The sequence below is a fragment of the Chlorocebus sabaeus genome, chromosome 22 (genome assembly GCF_047675955.1).
Source record: "Chlorocebus sabaeus isolate Y175 chromosome 22, mChlSab1.0.hap1, whole genome shotgun sequence".
Lineage (NCBI taxonomy): Eukaryota > Metazoa > Chordata > Mammalia > Primates > Cercopithecidae > Chlorocebus > Chlorocebus sabaeus.
In genome coordinates this window covers 86,784,468-86,806,635 of record NC_132925.1, presented here as the reverse complement: position 1 = coordinate 86,806,635, position 22,168 = coordinate 86,784,468, and the positions used below count along the sequence as shown (strand labels likewise).

The 22,168-nt window shown below is 39.5% G+C and overlaps 1 protein-coding gene across 3 annotated transcripts in view; it reads right to left on the bottom strand.

Moving 5' to 3' along the window:
• The window catches only part of SFMBT1 (Scm like with four mbt domains 1), a 154,970-nt gene that overhangs the window by 56,215 nt on the left and 76,587 nt on the right, over positions 1-22,168 (bottom strand). For all 3 annotated transcript variants that reach the window (XM_007984569.3, XM_038003793.2, XM_007984568.3), the window contains exons 2-3: positions 16,019-16,172; positions 125-219 (exon numbers count right to left, since the gene is read on the bottom strand). In XM_007984569.3, the coding sequence (XP_007982760.3) occupies positions 125-219; positions 16,019-16,046 (123 nt within the window). In that variant the 5' untranslated portion in view covers positions 16,047-16,172. The remainder of the gene's footprint in view (positions 1-124; positions 220-16,018; positions 16,173-22,168) is intronic.

The window sequence follows — 22,168 nt, the reverse complement described above, 5'->3', positions numbered from 1 at the left end:
AGAAAAAGCTCTTAAATTCTTTCAAGTACCACAAATTAAAATAACTTTAAATTCTCTAATGATAATACAGAGATTCAAAATAAAGGGATATAACACCAATAAGGCAAATATAGTTATTGCTTACATGTTTAAAAGACCCATAGGGAACTGCTGTGGACCCTGTTTCTTCTAGATAATCTTCCCAGCTTAATTCTATCTCTTCCATACCAGAGCCGGCATCTAGAATTAAAAATAAAACAAAAACAGGTGAATCCCAATTAAAGAAAACTCAAGGTATAAAAACATAAACCTAATAAACCTAACTTTACAGAATTTACTTCACGACTCATTTTGCACAAAATAATTAAGTGGGGTTTTTTTTGGTTTAGTTTTGTTTTTGTTTTTTAAATGATAGGTGCCCTTAGTGCACTGATTGTCAACGAATCTTCACAGAAAAGCAGTTTGACATGCTCTCTCTTGCTGAAGAGGCACCCAAATCTAGATTTCACCCAAATGGATCATATAAAACTGGTGGGAGTATAAACCATTACTATCACTTTGGACTGAAATTTAGTATTCTAATGTCAAACATTGAAGATACTTAATAAGCATTTCAAACCTTTTTCAATTTGATCCTTTCTTAGCACTCTCTGAGTGAAAGATACTCCTAGTAAATATTTTAGCTTAATCAAAAAAAAGTGTCATTATCCTTGCCTCCCTTCTTTTTTCTCCATACCTTATATCCAATCCGTAGAAGAATTCTGTAGGTACTATCTTCAAAATATATCCAAAAGCAAGAAAGATCTCCTAACGTCACAACTAAATCAACTAGAGAACCAAGAGCAAACAAACCCCAAAGCTAGCAGGAGACAAGAAATAACCAAGATCAGAACGGAACTGAAGGAGATAGAGACACGAAAAACCCTTCAAAAAAATAAACAACTATAGATGCTGGTTTTTTGAAAAAATTAATAAAATACCCATAATCCCAGCACTTTGGGAGGCTGAGGTGGGCAGATCACTTGAGGTCAAGAGTTCGAGACCAGGCTGGCCAACATGGTGAAACCCCATCAATACCAAAAAAACAAAAATTAGCCAGGCATGGTGGCACATGCCTGTTATCCCAGCTACTCAGGAGGCCGAGTCAGGAGAACTGCTTGAACCCAGGAGGCGGAGGTTGCAGTGAGCTGAGATCGTGCCACTGCACTCCAGCCTGGGTGACGGAGCGAGACTCTGTCTCAAAAATAAATAAATAAATAAATAAATAAATAAATAAATAAATAAATAAAATAGACTACTAACTAGACAAAGAAGAAAAAAGAGAAAAATCACATGGACACAATAAAAAATTATAAAGGAGATATCACCACCGACCCCCACAGAAATACAAACTATCAGAGAATACTATAAATACTTCTATGCAAATAAATTAGAAAATTTAGAAGAAATGGTAAATTCTTGGACACATACCCCTCCCAAGACTGAACCAGGAAGAAGTTGAATGCCTGAGTAGACCAATAATGAGTTCTGAAATTGAGAACAGCCTACCAACCAAAAAAAAAAGCCCAGAACAGATGGATTCACAGCTGATTTCTACCAGAAGTACAAAGAAGAGTTGGTATCATTTCTTCTGAAACTATTTCAAAAAACTGAAAATGAGGGACTCCTCCCTAACTCATTTTATGAGGCCAGCATCATCCTGATACCAAAACCTGTCAGAGAAACAACAAAAAAAGTAAACTGGCCGGCACGGTGGCTCATGCCTGTAATCCCAGCACTTTGGGAGGCCGAGGCAGGCGGATCATGAGGTCAGGAGATCGAGACAAAAAATTAGCTGGGTGAGGTGGCGGGCGCCTGTAGTCCCAGCTACTCGGGAGACTGAGGCAGGAGAATGGCATGAACCCCGGGGGCGGAGCCTGCAGTGAGCTGAGATTGTGCCACTGCACTCCAGCCCGGGTGACAGAGCGAGAAAAAAAAAAAAAAAAAAAAAACTTCAGGCCAATATTCCTGATGAACATCGATGCAAAAATCCTCAATAAAGTGGCCGGGCGCGGTGGCTCAAGCCTGTAATCCCAGCACTTTGGGAGGCCAAGGCGGGTAGATCACTAGGTCAGGAGATTGAGACCATCCTGGCTAACACGGTGAAACCCCATCTCTACTAAAAAAAAAAAACAAAACAAACAAAAAAAAAAAAACTAGCCGGGCAAGGTGGCGGGCGCCTGTAGTCCCAGCTACTCGGGAGGCTGAGGCAGGAGAATGGCATAAACCCAGGAGGCGGAGCTTGCAGTGAGCTGAGATCTGGCCACTGCACTCCAGCCTGGGCGACAGAGAGAGACTCCGTCTCAAAAAAAAAAAAAAAAAAAAAAAATCCTCAATAAAATACTTGCAAACAGAATCCAGAAGCACAATGCAAGGCTGGCTCAACATAAGCAAATCAATAAACATAGTTCATCACATAAACAGAATTAAAGATAAAAACCACATGATGCTGGGCGCGGTGGCTCACGCCTGTAATCCCAGCACTTTGGGAGGCCAAGACAGGCGGATCATGAGGTCAGGAGATTGAGACCATCCTGGCTAACATGGTGAAATCCCGTCTCTACTAAAAATACAAAAAATTAGCCGGGCGTGGTGGCAGGCACCTGTAGTCCCAGCTACTCGGGAGGCTGAGGCAGGAGAATGGCGTGAACCCGGGAGGTAGAGCTTGCAGTGAGCCGAGCTCACGCCACTGCACTCCAGCCTTGGCGACAGAGTGAGACTCCATGTCAAAAATAAATAAATAACCACATGATTATCTCAAAAGACAAAGAAAAGTCTTGGAAAAAATTTAATATCCCTTCATGTTAAAAACTCTCACTAGGCTGGACATGGTAGCTCACGCCTACAATCCCACCACTGTGGGAGGCCGCTGTGGGCAGATCACAAGGTCAAGAGATCGAGACCATCCTGGCCAACATGGTGAAACCCTGTCTCTACTAAAAATACAAAAATTAGTCAGGCATCGTGGCACACACCTGTAGTCCTAGCTACTCGGGAGGCTGAGGCAGGAGAATTGCTTGAACCAGGGAAGCATAGGTTGCAGTGAGCTGAGATCGTGCCACTGCACTCCAGCCTGGTGATGGAGTGAGGCACTGTCTCAAAAATAAACAAATAAATAAAATAGGCCGGGTGCAGTGACTCACGCCTGTAATCCCAGCACTCTGGGAGGCCGAGGCAGGTGGATGACAACGTCAGGAGTTTGAGACCAGCCTGGCCAACATGGTGAAATCCCGTCTCTACTAAAAATACAAAAAAAATTAGCTGGGCATGGTGGCGTGCACTTGTAGTCCCAGCTACTCAGGAGGCTGAGGGAGAAGAATCACTTGAACAGGGGAGGTGGAGGTTGCAGTGAGCTGAGATTGCGCCACTGCACTCCAGCCTGGGCAACAGAGCGAGATTCCATCTCAAAAAATAAATAAAATAAAATAAAATAAAATAAAATAAAAACTCTCAATAAACTAGGTATTGATGGAACATATCTCAAAATAATAAGAGCCATTTATGACAAACTCACAGCCAATATCTTACTGAATGGGCAAAAGCTGGAGGCATTCCCCTTGAAAACTAGCACAAGACAAGGATGCCCTCTTTCACCACTCCTATTAAACATAGTATTGGAAGTTCTGGCCAGGGCAATCAGGCAAGAGAAAGTGAGAAAGGGTATTCAAATAGGAGGAGAGGAAGTCAAACTGTCTCTGTTTGCAGATGACATGATCCTGTATCTAGAAAACCCCATCGTTTCAGCCCAAAAGCTTCATAAGCTGAGAAGCAACTTCCGCAAAATCTCACGATACAAAATCAATGTGCAAAACTCACAAGCATTCCTATACACCAACAACGGACAAGCAGAAAGCCAAATCATGAATGAACTTCCATTCACAATTGCTACAGAGAATAAAATACCTAAGAATACAGTTAACAAGGGAAGTGAAGGACCCCTTCAAGGAGAACTACAAACCACTGCTCAAGGAAATCAGAGAGGACACAAACAACTGGAAAAACATTCCATGCTCACAGACAGGAAGAATCAAAATATCATGAAAATGGTCATACTACCCAAAGTAATTTATAGATTCAATACTATTCGCATTAAACTACCACAGACATTCTTCACAGAATTAGAAACAAACTTTTACATTTCACAGGAAACCAAAAAAAAGCCAGTATAGCCAAGATAATCCTAAGCAAAAAGAACAAATGTGGAGGCATAACCCTACCTGACTTCAAACTATACTACAAGTCTACAGTAATCAAAACAGCATGGTACTGGTATAAAAGCAGACACCTAGACCAACGGAACAGAATAGAGAACTCAGAAATAAGACTGCACATCTACAACCATCTGATTTTCAACAAACCTGACAAAAACGAGCACTGAGGAAAGGATTCCATATTTATTAAATGGTGCTAGGAGAACTGACTAAGTCATAAGCAGAAAATTGAAACTGGATTCCTTCCTTACACCTTATACAAAAATTAACTCAAGATGCATTAAAGACTTAAATGTAAAACCTAAAACTATACAAACCCTAGAAGAAAATCTACTCACTAACATTCAGGGCATAGGCATGGGCAAAGATTTCATGACAACAGCAATCGCAACAAAAGCAAAAATTGACAAACGGGATCTAATTAAACTAAAGAGCTTCTATATAGCAAAAGAAATGATCACCAGAGCAAACAGACAACCTATAGAATGGGAGAACATTTTTGTACTCTCTCCATCTGACAAAGGTCTAATATCCAGAATCTACAAGGAACTTAAACAAATTTACAAGAAAAAAACCAACAACCCCATTAAAAAGTGGACAAAGGACATGAATAGACACTTTACAAAAGAAGACATTCATGCGGCCAACAAACATAAAAAAAAGTTCAACCTCACTGATGATTAGAGAAATGCAAATTAAAACCACAATGAGATACCATCTATTGTCAGTCAGAACGATGAGTATTAAAAAGTCAAGAAATAGGCTGGGCAGGGTGGCTCATGCCTGTAATCCCAGCACTTTGGGAGGCCGCAGCAGGAGAATCACTTGAGGTCAGGAATTCAAGAAAAGCCTGGCCAACATGGTGAAACCCCATCTCTACTAAAAATACAAAAATTAGCCAGGTGTGGTGGCATGCGCCTGTAATCAAATCTACTCAGGAGGCTGAGGCAGGAGAATCGCTTGAAGCTGAGAGGCGGAGGTGACAGTGAGCAGAGATCACACCACTGCACTCCAGCCTGGGTGACAGAGTGAGACTCTGTCTCAAAAAAATTAAAAAGTCAAGAAACAACAGATGCTGTTGAGGCTGCAGACAAATAGGAATACTTTTACACTGTTGGTGGGAATGTAAATTAGTTCAACCATTGTGGAAGACAGTGTGACAATTCCTCAAAGACCTGGAACCAGAAATACCATTTGACTCAGCAATTCCATTACTGGGTATCTACCCAAAGGAATATAAATCATTCTATTATAAAGATACATGCACACGTATGTTCATGTAGCACTATTCTCAATAGCAAACACATGGAATCAACCCAAATGCCCATCAATAATAGACTGAATAAAGAAAACCTGGTACATATACACCATGGAATACCATGCAGCCATAAAAATGAACGAGAGTATGTCCTTTGCAGGGACATGGATGGAGCTAGAAGCCATTATCTTCAGCAAACTAACGCAGGAACAGAAAAGCAAACCCTACATGTTCTCACGTATAAGTGGGAGTTGAACAATGTGAACACATGGACACATCGGTGGTGGGGGGGAATACATATTGGGGCCTGTCAAGGGGGACAGGGGGAGGGAGAGCATCAGGAAAAATAGTTAATGTATATTGGGCTTAATACCTAGGTGATGAGTTGATAGGTGCAGCAAATCACCATGGCACATGTTTACCCATGTAACAAACCTGCACATCCTGTACATGTATCCCGGAAATTAAAAACAAACAAAAAACATATCTCAAATCGAATCACTTCCCACCATATCTATTGGCTATCTCTAGTCCAAGGCCTAGCCACATTATCTTCCACCTTTCAACTGCACTTAAAATCTAAAATCTGTGGGACACTAAAAAGGCTGTACATGACCTGATCCCTGGCTGCCCACCCTACCACTTTATCCCCAGCCAGACTCTCCATGCTCACAACACTTGGGTGACAATGAGGTTCTTGCCATTCTTTAATCATATTCTTTCCACAAAGTCTCTCCATTTGTTATTCCTCAGCTCAAAGAATCATCTCCCAGTGTCCTTCATGCTCCCTTTCATTCAAGTCTCTACTCAAATGTTCCCCTTCAGAAAGGCAACAGTATCCATCTTTCGGCTCTGTTTCCCTTTTCTTCATGGCATTCATTCCTATTGACAATATACCTGTTAGATCATAAACTCCATAAAGTCAGGAATTTGTCACCTAGATTCTTAAAATATTCTTGTTAAGTGAGCAAAGACTCAAGTACTCTATAATCCAATAATCTCACTTCACATAAACTCCCTAAGAGCAGAGATGGTTGTTTTTGGTTTTTTCTCCTTCTTCTTTTTTTTTTTTTTTTTTTTTTGTTGTTGTTGATTGACGTATTCCTCTGCCCAGAACAATGCTTGTTATATAGAAAATTCCAATAAACTGCTGAATGAGTACACCCTAGGGGAAACCATACTCCACATGACCACAAGGAGGTAAACATAAGGATGTTCATCACAGCAGCATTTGTATTATCAACAAACTGGAAGCAGTAAGTAGAACAGATAAGTTATGGCAATCCTTCAATGGAATACTACTATACAGCAGTTGAAATGAATGCTAGTGTTGACATAGATAAGTCTCAAAAACACACATCAAGCAGAAAAGGCAAGTGCAGACTGAAAAGCACAGCTAGATACAACTTAGATTTCAAAACAAAACTTTGTAGTGTAATGTTTATGAATACATGCATATTAATATAAGAGTGTAAAGACAAGGATGAAAAGAATATGTATCAACTTCAATAAAGTTGCCTTTGGGCATAAAGAGAAGGAAACAGATTAGAAGGGAAGTACAGAAGACGTTTAAACTGTATTATGTTCCACTTCTTTTAAAAAATGAAAATGCATGAAAAGATGTTCAACATTACTAATCATTAGGGAAACGCAAATCAGAACTACAATGAAATGCCACTTCACACATATTAGAATAACTATAAACAAAAAGGCAAAAAATAACAAGTGTTGGTGAGGATGTGGAGAATTAAGAATGCTTGTATATTTCTGGTGGGAATGTAAATGGTACAGCCACTGTAGAAAACTGTATAGTACTTCCTCAAAATATTTTTTAAATTATCATATTATCTATCTATCTATCTATCTATCTATCTATCTATCTATCTATCTATGCATGTCTGTGTATATACCCAAAAAGAATTAAAAAGAGGGACTCAAACATGTATTTGTACACAAACGTTTATAGCAGCAATATTCACAATAACCAAAAGGTAGAGGCAACCCAAGTGTCCATCAACAGATGAATGGATAACAAAATGAATGTGATATATACACACAATGAAATATCATTTAGCCTTTATATTAAAAAAAAAAAAAAAGGAAAATTCTGGCCCAGTGCGGTGGCTCATGCCTGCAATCCCAACACTTTGGGAAGCCAAGGCAGAGGATAGCTTAAGCCCAGGACTTTGAGACCAGCCTGAGCAACAGAGGGAAATCTCCTGTCTACAAAAATATTTTTAAAAGTTAGCTGAGCATGGTCGTAAGTGGCTGTAGTCCCAGCTACTTGAGAGGCTGAGGTGGAAGGATCACTTGGGAGGTTGGGGCTGCAGTGAGCAGTGATCACATCACTACACTCCAGCCTGGGCTGTTAAGAGACCCCATCCTTCCAAAAATAAAGTTCTGACACATACTACAACATTGATAAACACTGAAGACATTATACTAAGAGAAATAAGCCCATCACAAAAGGACAAATGGATATCTACAGTAGTCAAATTCACAGAAACAGAAAATTAAATGGTGGGTTCTAGGGGCTAGGGAAACTGGGGAATGGGGAGTTACTGTTGAATGGATACGCCTTTCCATCTGGAAAGAAAAGGAGATGGATGGCAGTGATGATTACACAACAATGTGAATGTAGTTAATGCCAATAAACTACACACTTAAAAATTGTTACAACGGCCTGTAGTCCCAGCTACTCAGGAGACTGAAGCAACAGAACTGCTTGACCCCAGGAGTTCAAGACTGTAGTGTACATGATTGTGCCTGTGAATAGCCACTGCACTCCAGCCTGGGCAATGTTGCAAGACCCCATCTCTTTAAAAAAAGTGAAAATGGTAAACTTTACATTATGGACATTTTACCACATAAAAAATTAAAAACCAATATTGAACATTATCATTTATTAAATATTTATGCTAGGCACATGGCTGTTTGTTATAGTCTTTTCCATAGTTTTAATATATTTGAAATGTTTTCATTAGAAATACAAGCCAATAATAAAGATTGCTTTGAGGGCATCTTGAAAGTATAGGCCAGTAGAAAGTCAATTTACATTACAAAATAAGGCTGGGCATTCGTGGTCCTTAGCAAGGACTCTAGGCCCTTAAATAGCATGTTAATTTAAAAATAAAAAATAAATTACAATGAAAATGATGAATCACTCAACTAAAATCTCTTATACAATGCTAAGAAGAAACAAGACTAACGATGTGATGAGATAATGAGCAAGATATATGATAGTTTATTAAAGAAATGCATAATCCTTAAATATATGAAAATGTGCAAATTTTATTTTAAGAGAAATGCAAACTAAAACGACAGAGGTATCAGATTGAAAAGGATTCCAAAGTGTGACAAGCCTCTATGGTGAGGCTGTAGTTAAACAGGTAAATCATAATGACACAACCTCTGTGGAAGAAAACTTGGCAATATCTAACAAAATTACATATGTATTTACCTTTTGATCCAGCAATCCCACTTCTAAGAATCTATCCCAAAGATACGCTGGCAAAAATACAAAAAGACATATGTACAAAGCCATTCACTGCAGCACTATTTGTAATACCAAGATTGGAAATAACCCTAACGTCCATCAATAAGGAAATGGTTGAATAAATATTTTTACAGCACAGGTTGCTGTAAAAAGCAATGAGAACAGTCTCTATATACTGATGTGGAATAATCTCCAAAATATACTGTTAAGGGAAACCACACTACCAAACAGTATTTTGTGTGTGTGTGTGTCCCTACTTTTTGTATAAGATGGGAGAGAGGCCAGGCGCAGTTGCTCATGCCTATAATCCTAGCACTCTTGGAGGCCGAGGCGGATGGATCACATGAGGCCAGGAGTTCGAGAACAGCCTGGCCAACATGGTGAAACCCCATCTCTACTAAAAATACAAAAATTAGCCGGGTGCGTGATGGCATGTGCCTGTAATCCCAGCTACTGAGGAGGCTAAGTCATGTGAATCATTCGAACCCGGAGGTAGAGGTTGCAGTGAGCCAAGATCATACCACTGCACTCCAACCTGGGTGACAGAGCAAGACTCCCTGTCTCAAAAAAGAAAAAAGAAAAAAGGAGAGGGAGATGTGAGTATGAGTATGTATGTGTATACACTCACACATATTAGTTTATATTTTAAAAATGAACACGCCGGGTGTGGTGGCTCAGGTCTGTAATCCCAGCACTCTGGGAGGCCGAGATGGGCGGATCACAAGGTCAGGAGATGGAGACCATCCTGGCTAACCCGGTGAAACCCTGTCTCTACTAAAAAATACGAAAAACTAGCCGGGCAAGATGGCGGGCGCCTGTAGTCCCAGCTACTCGGGAGGCTGAGGCAGGAGAATGGCATAAACCTGGGAGGCGGAGCTTGCAGTGAGCTGAGATCCAGCCACTGCACTCCAGCCTGGACGACAGAGCGAGACTCCATCTAAAAAAAAAAAAAAAAAAAAAAAAAAAACACAACAGGAGAATAAATTACAAAGTAATAAAACTGGTTATATATATGGAAAAAGAGAATGAATCAGTAACACCAGGTTTAAGTAAATTTCTATTTCCATTTCCATTTCCATTTTCATTCTGTCACCCAGGCTGGAATGCAGTGGTGCGATCTCGGCTCACTGCAACCTGCACCTCCTGGGTACAAGCGGTTCTCTTGCCTCAACCTTCCCAGTAGCTGGGAAGTAGTAGGTGCAGACCACCATGCCCGGCTAATCTTTTGTATTTTTAGTAGACATGGGGTTTTACCACGTTGGCCAGGATGGTCCCAAATCCCTGACCTCAGGTGGTCCACCTGCCTCACCCTCCCAAAGTGCTGTGATTACAGGTATGACCCACTGCCTGGTCAATTTTGACTTTAGAAGTATGCAGATTTATTATACAATTTAGAAACAATTAAATTGAAATAAAAAAATCCTATAAATTTCAAATGAACTGAAACACATGAGCTAACTGTTGGTGGGAAAACCACAAGAAAATAGGATTCCTTTAAGTAACGTTATTTATTTTTATTTGTTTTTGAGACAGGGTCTTGCTCTGTCACCCAGGCTGGAGTGCAGTGGTACAATAAAAACTCTCTGAAGCCTCAACCACCCTGGCTCAAGCAATCTTCCCACCTCAGACTCCCAAGTAGCTGGGGCTACAGGTACATGCCACTGAACCTGGCTAATTTTTTTTTTTCCCCCTTTTTGGTAGAGACAGAGTCTCCCTATGTCACCCAGACTGGTCTTGAACTCGTGGGCTCAAGCGATCTTCCTGCCTTTGCCTCCCAAAGTGCTGGATTATAGGTGTGAGCCAAGGGGCTTGGCCTAAGCCATATTAAAATACAATACTCTGACTATAAACACCAGTGAAATATATTTAAAAGCAAAAACTAAAGAAATCTTAAACTGCACACTGTGGTTGGCATCTGAAATGTTGCTATTATTATTTTAAAATAATTAAAGGACTTTTATAGGATAAAAACAAAGACGTAATAATATTACCATCATTAGCAAACAAGACTTTTTCTTTTTTGAGACGGAGTCTCACTCTGTCCCCCAGGCTGGAGTCCAGTGGCATGATCTCGGCTCACTACAAGCTCCGCCTCCTGGGTTCACGCCATTCTCCTGCCTCAGCCTCCCAAGTAGCTGGGACTACAGGCACTTGCCACTACGCCTGGCTAATTTTTTTGCATTTTTAGTAGAGACGGGGTTTCACCATGTTAGCCAGGATGGGCTCAATCTCCTGACCTCCTGATCCTCCCGCCTCAGCCTCCCAAAGTGCTGGGATTACAGGCGTGAGCCACTACGCCCGGCCGCAAACAAGACATTTCTAAAAGAGAAGAGATACAAGCATAAAATCAAAGAAGAAAAACCTTGTAACTCTGTTTTTTTTCTTTCTTTTTATTTTTTTGAGATGGAGTTTCACTATATTGCCCCAGCTGGCCTTGAACGCCCAGGCTCAAGCCACCTCAGCCTCCCAAGTAGCAGGACTATAGAGGTGCATGCCACTGTACCCAGCTAAAACCCTGTAATTTTAAATTTAAATTGTAAGTATCGATGTAAAACCATTATTTTCTTTACTTTTCAAAAGATGTGTATTTTCATGGCTGGGCAAGGTGGCTCACACCTATAAATCCCAGCACTTTGGGAGGCTGAGGCAGGAAGATCACTTGAAGCCAGGAGTTTGAAACTAGCCTGGGCAACATAGCAATACCCCATCTCTAAAAAAAAAAAATTGCTGGGGATGGTGGCATATGCCTATGTTCCCAGCTACTTGGGAGGCTAAGGTGGGAAGATCACTTGAACACAAGAGTTTGAGGCTGCAATGAGCGAGCCATGATCGTGCCACTGTACTCTACCCTGGGTGACAAAGCAAGATTTTGTCTCTAAAAAATAAAAAATAATTTTAAATGTGTATTTTCTAGCTATGTCTGTAAGTAAGGCCTAGAATAAATGACAACCTAGTATCAAATTAGCACTCCAGCATCCAGATTGTGGTCTCTAAATATCGTACCTACATTAAAGAAAAAAAAGCTCCTCAGAGAAACAGCAGATTACAAGTTTGGGGCAGGATATGTTCAGGAGGTACTTGGGAATCTTACTGGTCCAGAAGGCAAGGACTAGTGTATCAAAGATACATGACATCACATCAGAAGAACACAGGAACCAGTCTGAAAGAACTCTCGCTGCTCTAGAATTTGATCATCAAATGAATGATGACAGCAATGAATTCAAACTCATCAAATGTATATATATACATATATGTACTTAAATACATGAGTTAATAATATTTAAAACAAAGGAAAAATCAACTTCTAAAATGGTAGAATGATTATCACAGTGAACCCACTCTCCCATAAAAGAACAAAAAGACTGGCTAAACAATGAAAATCAATCATTTCAAAGTCCTAAAATTAACCAAAGGCACAGAACAAACTAAAAAGCATCTATTGAAGATAAGCCACTAAACCTCAGTTAGAAGAGTGAAATATGACATTTTAAGTTGGGGCTATTCCCTTCCTTCTTCCTTCTCCAGTGCAAAAAGAAAATTTTAGAACTGAAAATAACCCAATTAATAATAATAATAAAAAAAACTCTATGGATAAGTTCAACAGCAGAATGAAGCAGACAAGAAAGAATGAGTAAAACTGAAGACAAAACAACAGAAAAAACCCAATCTAAACAACAGAGAGAAAACATTAAAAAAAAAAAAAAAGAAAAATGAAGACGGTCTGAGGGACTTATGGGACAGTAAGAGAAGCTCTATTATTAGTTTTATTAAAGTTTCAGTAGAAGGAAAAAATGAAGACTGAAAAAGTATTTGAAGAAATAATGGCTAAAATTTTTCTAAACCTGGCAAAAGATATAAAGTCCCTAAACTCCAGAAGCTAAGTAAACCACAAACAAGATAAACCCAAAAAAAAATACACCAGACTCAAACTTCCAAAAACTAAAGGAAAAAAAAAATCTTAAAATTAACAAGAGAGAAACCTCTCTTTTAAAGCAGAGCGTTGGGGGTGGGAGGTGGGAGAGTGTCCAATAACAGCAGATTTCTCATCAGAAACCATGGAGGCCACAAAGAAGTAGCACAATTATTTTCTGAGAGCTGAAAGAAATGAGTTTTCAACCCAGGATTCCATATCCAGCAAAAATATCCCCCAATAATGAAGGAGAAATCAACACATTCTCAAATGAAAGGAAATGAAGACAATCTGTCACTAGTAGACCTCCTTAAAAAAAAAGGGCTAAAGCTGGGCATGGTGGCTCACACCTGTAATCCCAGCATTTTAGGAGGCCGAGACAGGCGGATCATGAGGTCAGGAGAACGAGATCATTGTGGCTAACATGGTGAAACCCCGTTTCTACTAAAAATAAAAAAAATTAGCCAGGTGTGGTGGTGGGCACCTGTAGTCCCAGCTACTCGGGAGGCTGAGGCAGGAGAATGGCGTGAACTCGGGAGGCGAGAGCTTGCAGTGAGCGGAGATAGCACCACTGCACTCCAGCCTGGGCGACAGAGTGAGACTCCGTCTCAAAAACAAACAAACAAACAAACAAACAAAAAACAAAAAAAAACTAAAGAAAATTCTCTAAATATAAATGAAGTGACAAAAGAAAGAATCTTGGAAAATCAGGAAAAGAATAAATGACAAGAGAAATAGTAAAAATATTGAAAAATATAATAAATTTTCCTTCTCTCAAGTGTTCTAAATTATATGTTTGACAGTTTAAACAAAAACGTTAAGCATGTCTGATGTGGTTCTCAAAATATGTAGAGAAAATATTTAAGGCAATTATATTATTATATAAAAGAGGGTAAAGAGACGTAAAAGTAGGAAAGGTTTCTACACTTCACTCAAAGTAATAAAATGAAGACTGTGATAAGTTATATATATGTAATATAATACCTAAAGTAACTGCTAGTAAGTGCTACAAGAGGATATACTCAAAAACACTACAGATCAAAATGGAATTCTAAAAAAAAGTTCAAGTAACCCACAGGAAAGCAGAGGGAAAAAAAAAACCACAGGAGCCAGTCTGAAAGAACTCTCACTGCTCCAGAGAAACAAACAAACAAACAAAAAACAGAAAAAATAAATAAGCAAAAAAAGCAGACTTGAATCCAAACATATCAATAACTATGTTAAGTATAAATGATATACATACATCCCATAAGGCCAGAATTTTTAAAACTTAGTATATGCTGTATCAAGAACCTTATTTCAAATATAATGATACAGCCATGTTGAAAAGGATGAAAAAGATATACCATGCAAACGTTAATAAAAGAAAGCAGGAACAGGTAAATCCTAGAGACAGAAAGTAGATTATGGATGCCAGAGTCTGGGTGGAAAAGGAAAAGACGACTAATGGTTTGCTGTGATGGAATGTTCTGGAATTAGATAGCAGTGACGGCTGGAAAACTTTCTGAATAGACTAAAAACCTCTGAATTATGTACTCTAAAAAGGTTGATTTTATGGTATGTGTATTGCGTCTCAAAAAAATCATACTTCAATGAAGTTTTTTGAAAAACAAACCTCAACAACAAAAAAGTCAATCTTTATTAATTAAAAATAAACCAATTAATAATAAGCCAAAGACATGAAGAGATATTTCACTGAAGAGGATACAGAGATGCCAAGTAGGAACATGTAAAGATGTTCAATATCACTGGCGGCCATTAGGGAGGTACAAATTAACACCATGATGAGCTGTCACTACCCACCTATCAGAATGGCTTAAACAAAAGTAATGACACCACCAGATAACAGTGAGGATGTAGAGAAACTAGATCTCTCATATACTGCTAGTGAGAATGTAAAATGGCACAGTCACTCTGGAGCATAATTTTGCAGCTTTACTAAATACGATCTAGTGATTGTGCTGCTGGGTATGTACCCCAGAAAAATAAAGTATTATATACGTAACTGTTAATAGCAACTTACATGTTTGTAACAGCCAAAAACTGGAAAAAAACAAAATGTACTACAATAGATGAATGGTTAACCAAACTGTAGTACATTCATGACTACTCCACCACAATAAAAAGGAACAAACTGTCAATATACGCAAGAGCTGGGATGGATCTCAAGGGCATTATTAAAGCCCATCTCAAAAAGCCATGTACTGTGTTATTCTATTTATGTAACATTCTTTAAATGACAAAATTATAGAGATGGAGAACAAATTAACAGTTGCCTGGGATTAGGGAAAGTGGGGAGAAGGAGGATAGGTGTGGGAACTCTTTGTGGTGATGGAATAGTTCTGTATTTTGACTGAGGGGATGGTTCCAGGAATCTACACATGTGATTAAATGACATAGAATTATACATTCTTTATACTAATATCAATTTCCTCAGTTTATATCATATTATAGTAACTAATGAGAGAAACTGGGTGAAAGGAACATGAAATCTGTCAGTAAGTACTATTTTGCAAACTCTTGTGAACGTATAATTACTTCAAAATAACTAGAAAGTAATCATCAAAATGTTAATGCTATTTTTAAAAAGAAGTCTGTTCATAACAGTTTCTTTTTTTTTTTTTCCTTTTTTCTTTTTTTTGAGACGGAATCTTGCTCTGCCCAGGCTGGAGTGCAGTGGAGCGATTTCGGCTCACTGCAAGCTCCGCCTCCCAGGTTCATGCCATTCTCCTGCCTCAGCCTCCCGAGGAACTGGGACTACAGGCACCTGCTACCACGCCTGGCTAATTTTTTGTATTTTGTTTAGTAGAGATGGAGTTTCACTGTGTTAGCCAGGATGGTCTCGATCTACTGACCTTGTGATCCGCCCACCTTGGCCTCCCAAAGTGCTGGGATTACAGGCATGAGCCACTGCGCCTGGCCTTGTTCATAATGGTTTCTTATTTTTTCAGCAAACATTATTAGTAGCCCCTAGTGCCAGGTTCTCTGACAGGTACAGAAGATGGCAATGAAAAACAAGACTTCAAACAGCTTCCAGTTCAGTGGTAGAGAAATAGACAATATAACACAGGCAAGTAATATAATTGTGCATCCTAGAGAATAAATTCTGAGAATAAAACCAATACCTGCATCAAGCTGCTGCTCCCCGTTCATTTCCACAGCATATAGGCTATATCCTCCCAACACAAAGGAAAGGCCTATGGTTCTGCTAGGATCTGAAGATTACTTGCAGGTTTCAAGCATCTGTTCAATGGGTATCCAAGGGTCCAAATGAAAGTGCTGAAAAATGAAAAAGAATACATAAACAGCCTGAAGCCCAAGTGTATTCACTCACTCATAAAACAGGGCACTCAACTGGTTGAGAGATCAGATAAGATAAAAACGTACTGGCAGAACAGATAGGACTGGAGGAAAAAATTGACACCTTCTCTAATTTTGAAGAGTCTGTATGTGTATGTGTGCGCTCATGTGCGTCTGTATGTGTAGAGAATGCACACTATCGAGAATTCGATAATAAATCTAAAACTCACAACAAAGATGCATATGAATCATTACCCTTTAAATTTACATTACCATACTTAGCACCAAGATTCCTATCCACAAAACTCCAGTTCCTAATGGTTTCCTAGGGAGAGGGGGGAGTTAGCTTTCAATGCTGTCTTACACAACAAATGATTCAAGATACAGTATTACTTTATCTAATTTTCCATTTCGTTTATCTAGAATATTATGCAGAACCATAAATATCAACTGTATTAGCCTACAATTACAAAGAGAATTCCTCCAAAATAAGTTTTGAACCTGCTTATTCTTTTTTTAAAAAACAGCTTTAGGGTTGGATGCGGTGGCTCACGCCTACAATCCCAACACTCTGGGAGGCTGAGGTGAGAGGATCACTTTGAGCCCAGGAGTTTGGGACCAGTCTCAGCAACATGGCAAAACCTTATGTGTACTAAAAATACAAAAACTAGCTGGGTATGGTGGTGCACGCCTGTAGTTTCAGCTACTCGGGAGGCTGAGGTGGGAGGATGGCTTGAGTCTGGGGCACAGAGGTTGCAGTGAGCCAAGATCACACCACTGCACTCCAGCCTGGGTGACAGAGCCAGACACTGTCTCAAAAAAAGAAAAAAAAAAAAAAGCTTTATTGGGATACAAATCACATACCAAAATTTCCCATTTCAAGTGTACAAATTAATAATTTTTAGTAAATGTACAAAGTGTAACCATCATAATTGAATTTGAGAATATTTCTATTATCCTGAAAAAAAGTCAAATGCCCACTTGCAGTTCCTTCCCATTCCATCCCTAAGCTCAAGCAACCATTCATCTGCTTTGTCTCTACAGATTTTGCCTTTCCCAAACATTTCACATAAATGGAACCATAAGAAATGTGGTCTTTCATACTTGGTTTTCTTTCACTTATGTTTTTGAGGTTCATCCATGTTGCAATATGGATGAATCTATTTATTCTTGCCTTACATACATGTAAAATAATCTAAGATATTATCTTTTTTTTTTTTTTTTTTTTTTTGGAGACGGAGTCTCGCTTCGTCGCCCAGGCTGGAGTGCAGTGGCGCGATCTGGGCTCACTGCAAGCTCCGCCTCCCGGGTTCACGCCATTCTCCTGCCTCAGCCTCCCGAGTACCTGGGACTACAGGCGCCCACCACCTCGCCGGCTAGTTTTTTGTATTCTTTTTAGTAGAGACGGGGTTTCACTGTGTTAGCCAGGAAGGTCTCGATCTCCTGACCTCGTGATCCGCCCATCTCAGCCTCCCAAAGTGCTGGGATTACAGGCTTGAGCCACCGCGCCCAGCCAAGATATTATCTTAATATGTGCCTAATAGATTAGAAAGAGGAAATGAAAGGGAGAAAAGAGCTGCTTCAGGAAGGTAGGGCATGAACTAACTGCAAGAGCGACAATACAGAAAACTGTAGAATTGGGATGGGTACTTAACAGCACAGCTTTGGGGGCGATATTCTGCAGGATCAAGCAATTCTATACCTCTCAAAAGTTTTGAGTGTGTATTAGACCCCCCAGTAAATGATTCTCATAAGCAACTTTAATAATGAAGAAAAAGCTTAGCTTTTAATACATCCTTATATCACTTTTATATATCTGAAAAGGTACCAGCTACCTAAAGGACAATAGCTTAAAATGGGTAGGGATGGCCGGGTGCATGGCTCATGCCTGTAATCCTAGCACTTTGGGAGACCAAGGCAGGCAGATCACTTGAACCCAGGAGTTCAAGACCAGCCTAGGCAACACAGCAAAACCCTGTCTCAAAAAAAAAAAAAATATATATATATATATATGTATATATATGATTTAGCTGGGTGTGGTAGAGCATGCCTGTAGTCCCAGCTACTTGGGTGGCTGAGGCAAGAGAATTGCTTGAGCCCAGGAGGCTGAGGGTGAGGCTGCAGTGAGCCACTGTACTCCAGCCTGGGCAATGGGAGTGAAAGCCTGTCTCAAAAAAAAAAAAAAAAGGTGGGGAGGTAAGGAAACCTAGGTTCTAGTGCCAGCACTACTGATAACTAATAATGCAATCTGATACACTACCATATTATGTCCATTTTTTTATCTGTAAAACAAATAAAGATCTTTTTCAGATTTTAAATTTTCATTTCATAATGAGCGTAGAAAAGTTTTGATAACTATTAAAATTGTGGACATTCCACTTGAGATAAATGCCAGTTATCCCAAATCGTATCACAGAATATAAGCACCGAAACCCACACTTTCAAAGACGGGAACAATTGAACAGAAACTGGAGAGTGATGTTTACGGCTTCTAAATGTGCTCTCTTCCCTCAGTTTACTTTTCTACCCCAAGCCCAAAACATCCAAACTGTATCACTCCACCTACTAATTTATTCATTCCCCATATACTTATCAAACACCAGCTCCTTACCAACCACTACTGTAGGGGATGGGGTAAAGCAATCAAGAGAGATATGATTCCTACTTTCATGGAGCTTATTTTCAACTGGAGGGAGACAAATTAAGCCAACAATAAAAAAATTATTTAAACTGCTTTGAAGTAAAAGTACTAGGCGATAAGAAAGAATATAAAGGCAGGTCTAACCTAAAATGAGAGGTCACTGACAGTGTCCCTGAGAAAATGATACAGCAGCTAGGCAGAAGGGGGAGAAAAGGAGGACTATTCCAGGCACCAAGAATAGAATAAACCAAGGCTCTATGGTGGGAAGGACCTGAAGGCTGCTGTGGCTAGAGCATGCGAACCAATAGAGTAAGTGGCAGATAAAAGATTGAACAGGAAGAGAAGGGATAACAGTAATTAATAATTACTGAGGACTGCCTATGTACTGGGGCACTGTTTTAAGCAGGTTGTTGACAGGTCCAAATTCCTATGGCTCTAATTTAGTGGATAATCTCCACATATAAAGTCTTGACACTTCAGCATGGTTTTGACAGAACGAAGTCAGTGCTAAACAAGTATCTGCTGGGTCACTAGCCTTTGAAGATGTCATCTACCATTTACGTTCATAAACTCTTGGAACATGCTAAGAGTATTTTGTGCAGAGAGCCACAAAGTACAAAAATAATAATGAAACTTCAAAGCCAAAAGGCATGAAGTGGGAGAGATGCAAGTTTTACCTAGCAGAAAGCTACGGTTGTTACATTCTTTCAATCTTACATCAATCGTTTAGATTTTAGCCAATGAGCAATCAGTTCATCATCTTAACAGGATCACAAGAAATAGACTGATGAAGCCTTCTGTTGTGGAACATCTGTTAATGCTCTCTCTTTATTGTTAGCCTGCTGTCTTTTTATGCAGTTAAAAAAAAAAAAACCCAGTAAAATATCCAGGAGCTTAGTATATGAAAATTTAATTCACTTTTCCTTTATTTTCTGTTCATATTAAATAGTTTTACTGTCACTGTTCATTTTATCACTTATTTTGGTATTATCACCCTCTTGTAGTGAACAGAATATACTAAAAGTTACTCATTTAAGGCCTGGTGAGGTGGCTCACATCTGTAATCCCAGCACTTTGAGAGGCCAAGGAGGGCAGATTGCTTGAGGTCAGGAGTTTGAGACCAGCCTGGCCAACGTGGTAAAACCCCATCTCTACCACACACACACACTAATTAGCTGGGTGTGGTGGCGAGCACGTGTAATCCCAGCTATTTGGGAGGCTGAGAAGAGAATCGCTTGAGCCCAGGAGGCTGCGGCTGCAGAGAGCCAAGATTGCACCACTGCACTCCAGCTCGGGTAACAGAGCCAGACTCCGTCTCAAAAAAAGAAAAAAAGAGAGAGTTATTCATTTTAAAAAGTGCTTATAAGGCTGGGCCCAATGGCTCACCCCTATAGTCCCAGTGCTCTGGAAGCCTGAGGCGGAAGGATCTCTTGAGTCCAGGAGTCTGAGGTTACCATAAGCAATGATCACACCACTGCATTCTAGCCTGGGCAACAGGGAGAGACCCTGTCTCGAAAATAAATAAGTAAAAATAAATAAATAAATAAATAAATTCTCAAGAATTAACTGATCTGGATCGTAGTCATCTTATTTAATACTTTAGTGAACTAAATAGGTACTTAGATATTTGGAAGGGGTTCTAAGATAATATACTGAAGCTTGAAGAAATGTTAAATACTTCTAAGAAATAGAAATAAAAATTGAAAAAGCAAAGCTAATTGGAAAAAATAAGTTTTCAAGATAAATACTAAAAAAGAACAACTAAACCCCAGCAGAAAAATCAAACTGAATAGCTATTTCATTTTTAAGTGGTAACATCAATATAAAACTACCATGGAATGTTAACAGATTTTTTAAAAGACCTAAAAGTCATCTGAACAACAAATATGTTAGACAAAATCTTCCCCTCCCATCTTGTTGGGTTTTTTTTAGACAAAGTCCCGCTCTGTTGCCCAGGCTGGAGTGCAGTGGCGCAATCTCAGCTCACTGCAACCTCTGCCTCCCAGCTTGAAGCAATTCTCCTGCCTCAGCCTCCCAAGTAGCTGGGATTACAGGCGTGAGCTACCATGCCTGGCTAATTTTGTACTTTTTGTATTTTAGTAGAGACCATGTTGGCCAGGCTGGTCTCAAACCCCTGACCTCAAGTGATCCACCTGCCTCAGCCCTCCCATCTTGTTTTAGATTACACATACAGTCCACACTCTAAGCCTAGTAGTAGTAACCTGGCTTCATGTTAATGCCCTTTGTTTTCAAGGCTAAGATAAACATTGAGTAAGATGAGTGATTACATGGGGAAGTTGCAATAATGCAAGATAAATTTCTGTGGGAAGTATCCTCAGCCAAATGATTTAACATGTCTGACATAAGTAACTTTTAAAGGGCTTAGAAAGGACAGGACCTCAGTGTGGTTCTAAAGATCACTGATACGTTCAGTGGTTGGGAAAAAAAAAACCAAAACTTTAATTCAATAAATACCAGGAAGTTAGCAAGAAAATTCCTATTGAAATGTTTGATTTTGTACACTTATCCCTCAACTCAATAGATACAAGTCCAACAATAATTTCAAGTATGTTGTTAAATATAGTAATTGCAACAATTCAGCAAATTAGATGCTCCATTTTCAGCAGATCTGCAAAGTTAACTCTGACCTTGACAGTGCAGTCAGTGGTAGAGTCACCCTGTATTTTCTGTTCCCATTCCCCAACAGGTGTAGCTTTCTGTCGGACTTTCACTCTTACTATAGTCAACTGTCACTACGTTTTATTTGACTATCTAAATTAAACATTGTCCTTCCATTTGTCAAATGCCAACGTAACTCAGGGACAGAAATCTTCTATTGTTTCATTAAGTTGTTTGTTGTTTCATTTTTATTGTTTTAACCCACTGCTATATGTTTGACTAGAGAGATGAAAAAACAAACTCTGACAAAGTCAAGGTTTTAGTTCAATTTTGAGAGAAAAATCTTAGTCACTCATATCATCTAAATTAAATCTTGAGGCCAGGCACGGCGGCTCACGTCTGTAATCCCAGCATTTTGCGGGGCCGAGGTGGTGAATCACTTGAGCTCAGGAGTTCAAGATAAGCGTGAGCAACATGGCAAGACTCTGTCTCTACAAAAAGTTTAAAAAAAAAAAAAAATTAGCTGGGTGTGGTGGCACATGCTTGCAATCCCAGCTACTCAGGAGGCTGAAGTGGGAGAACTTCAAACCCAGGGCAGAGGTTGCAGTGAGCCAAGGTTGCGATGAGCAAAGTTTGCACCACTGCACTCCAGCTTGGGTGGCAGAGCAAGACCCTGTACCAAAAAAAAAGAAAAAGAAAAAGAAAAAAATCTGAC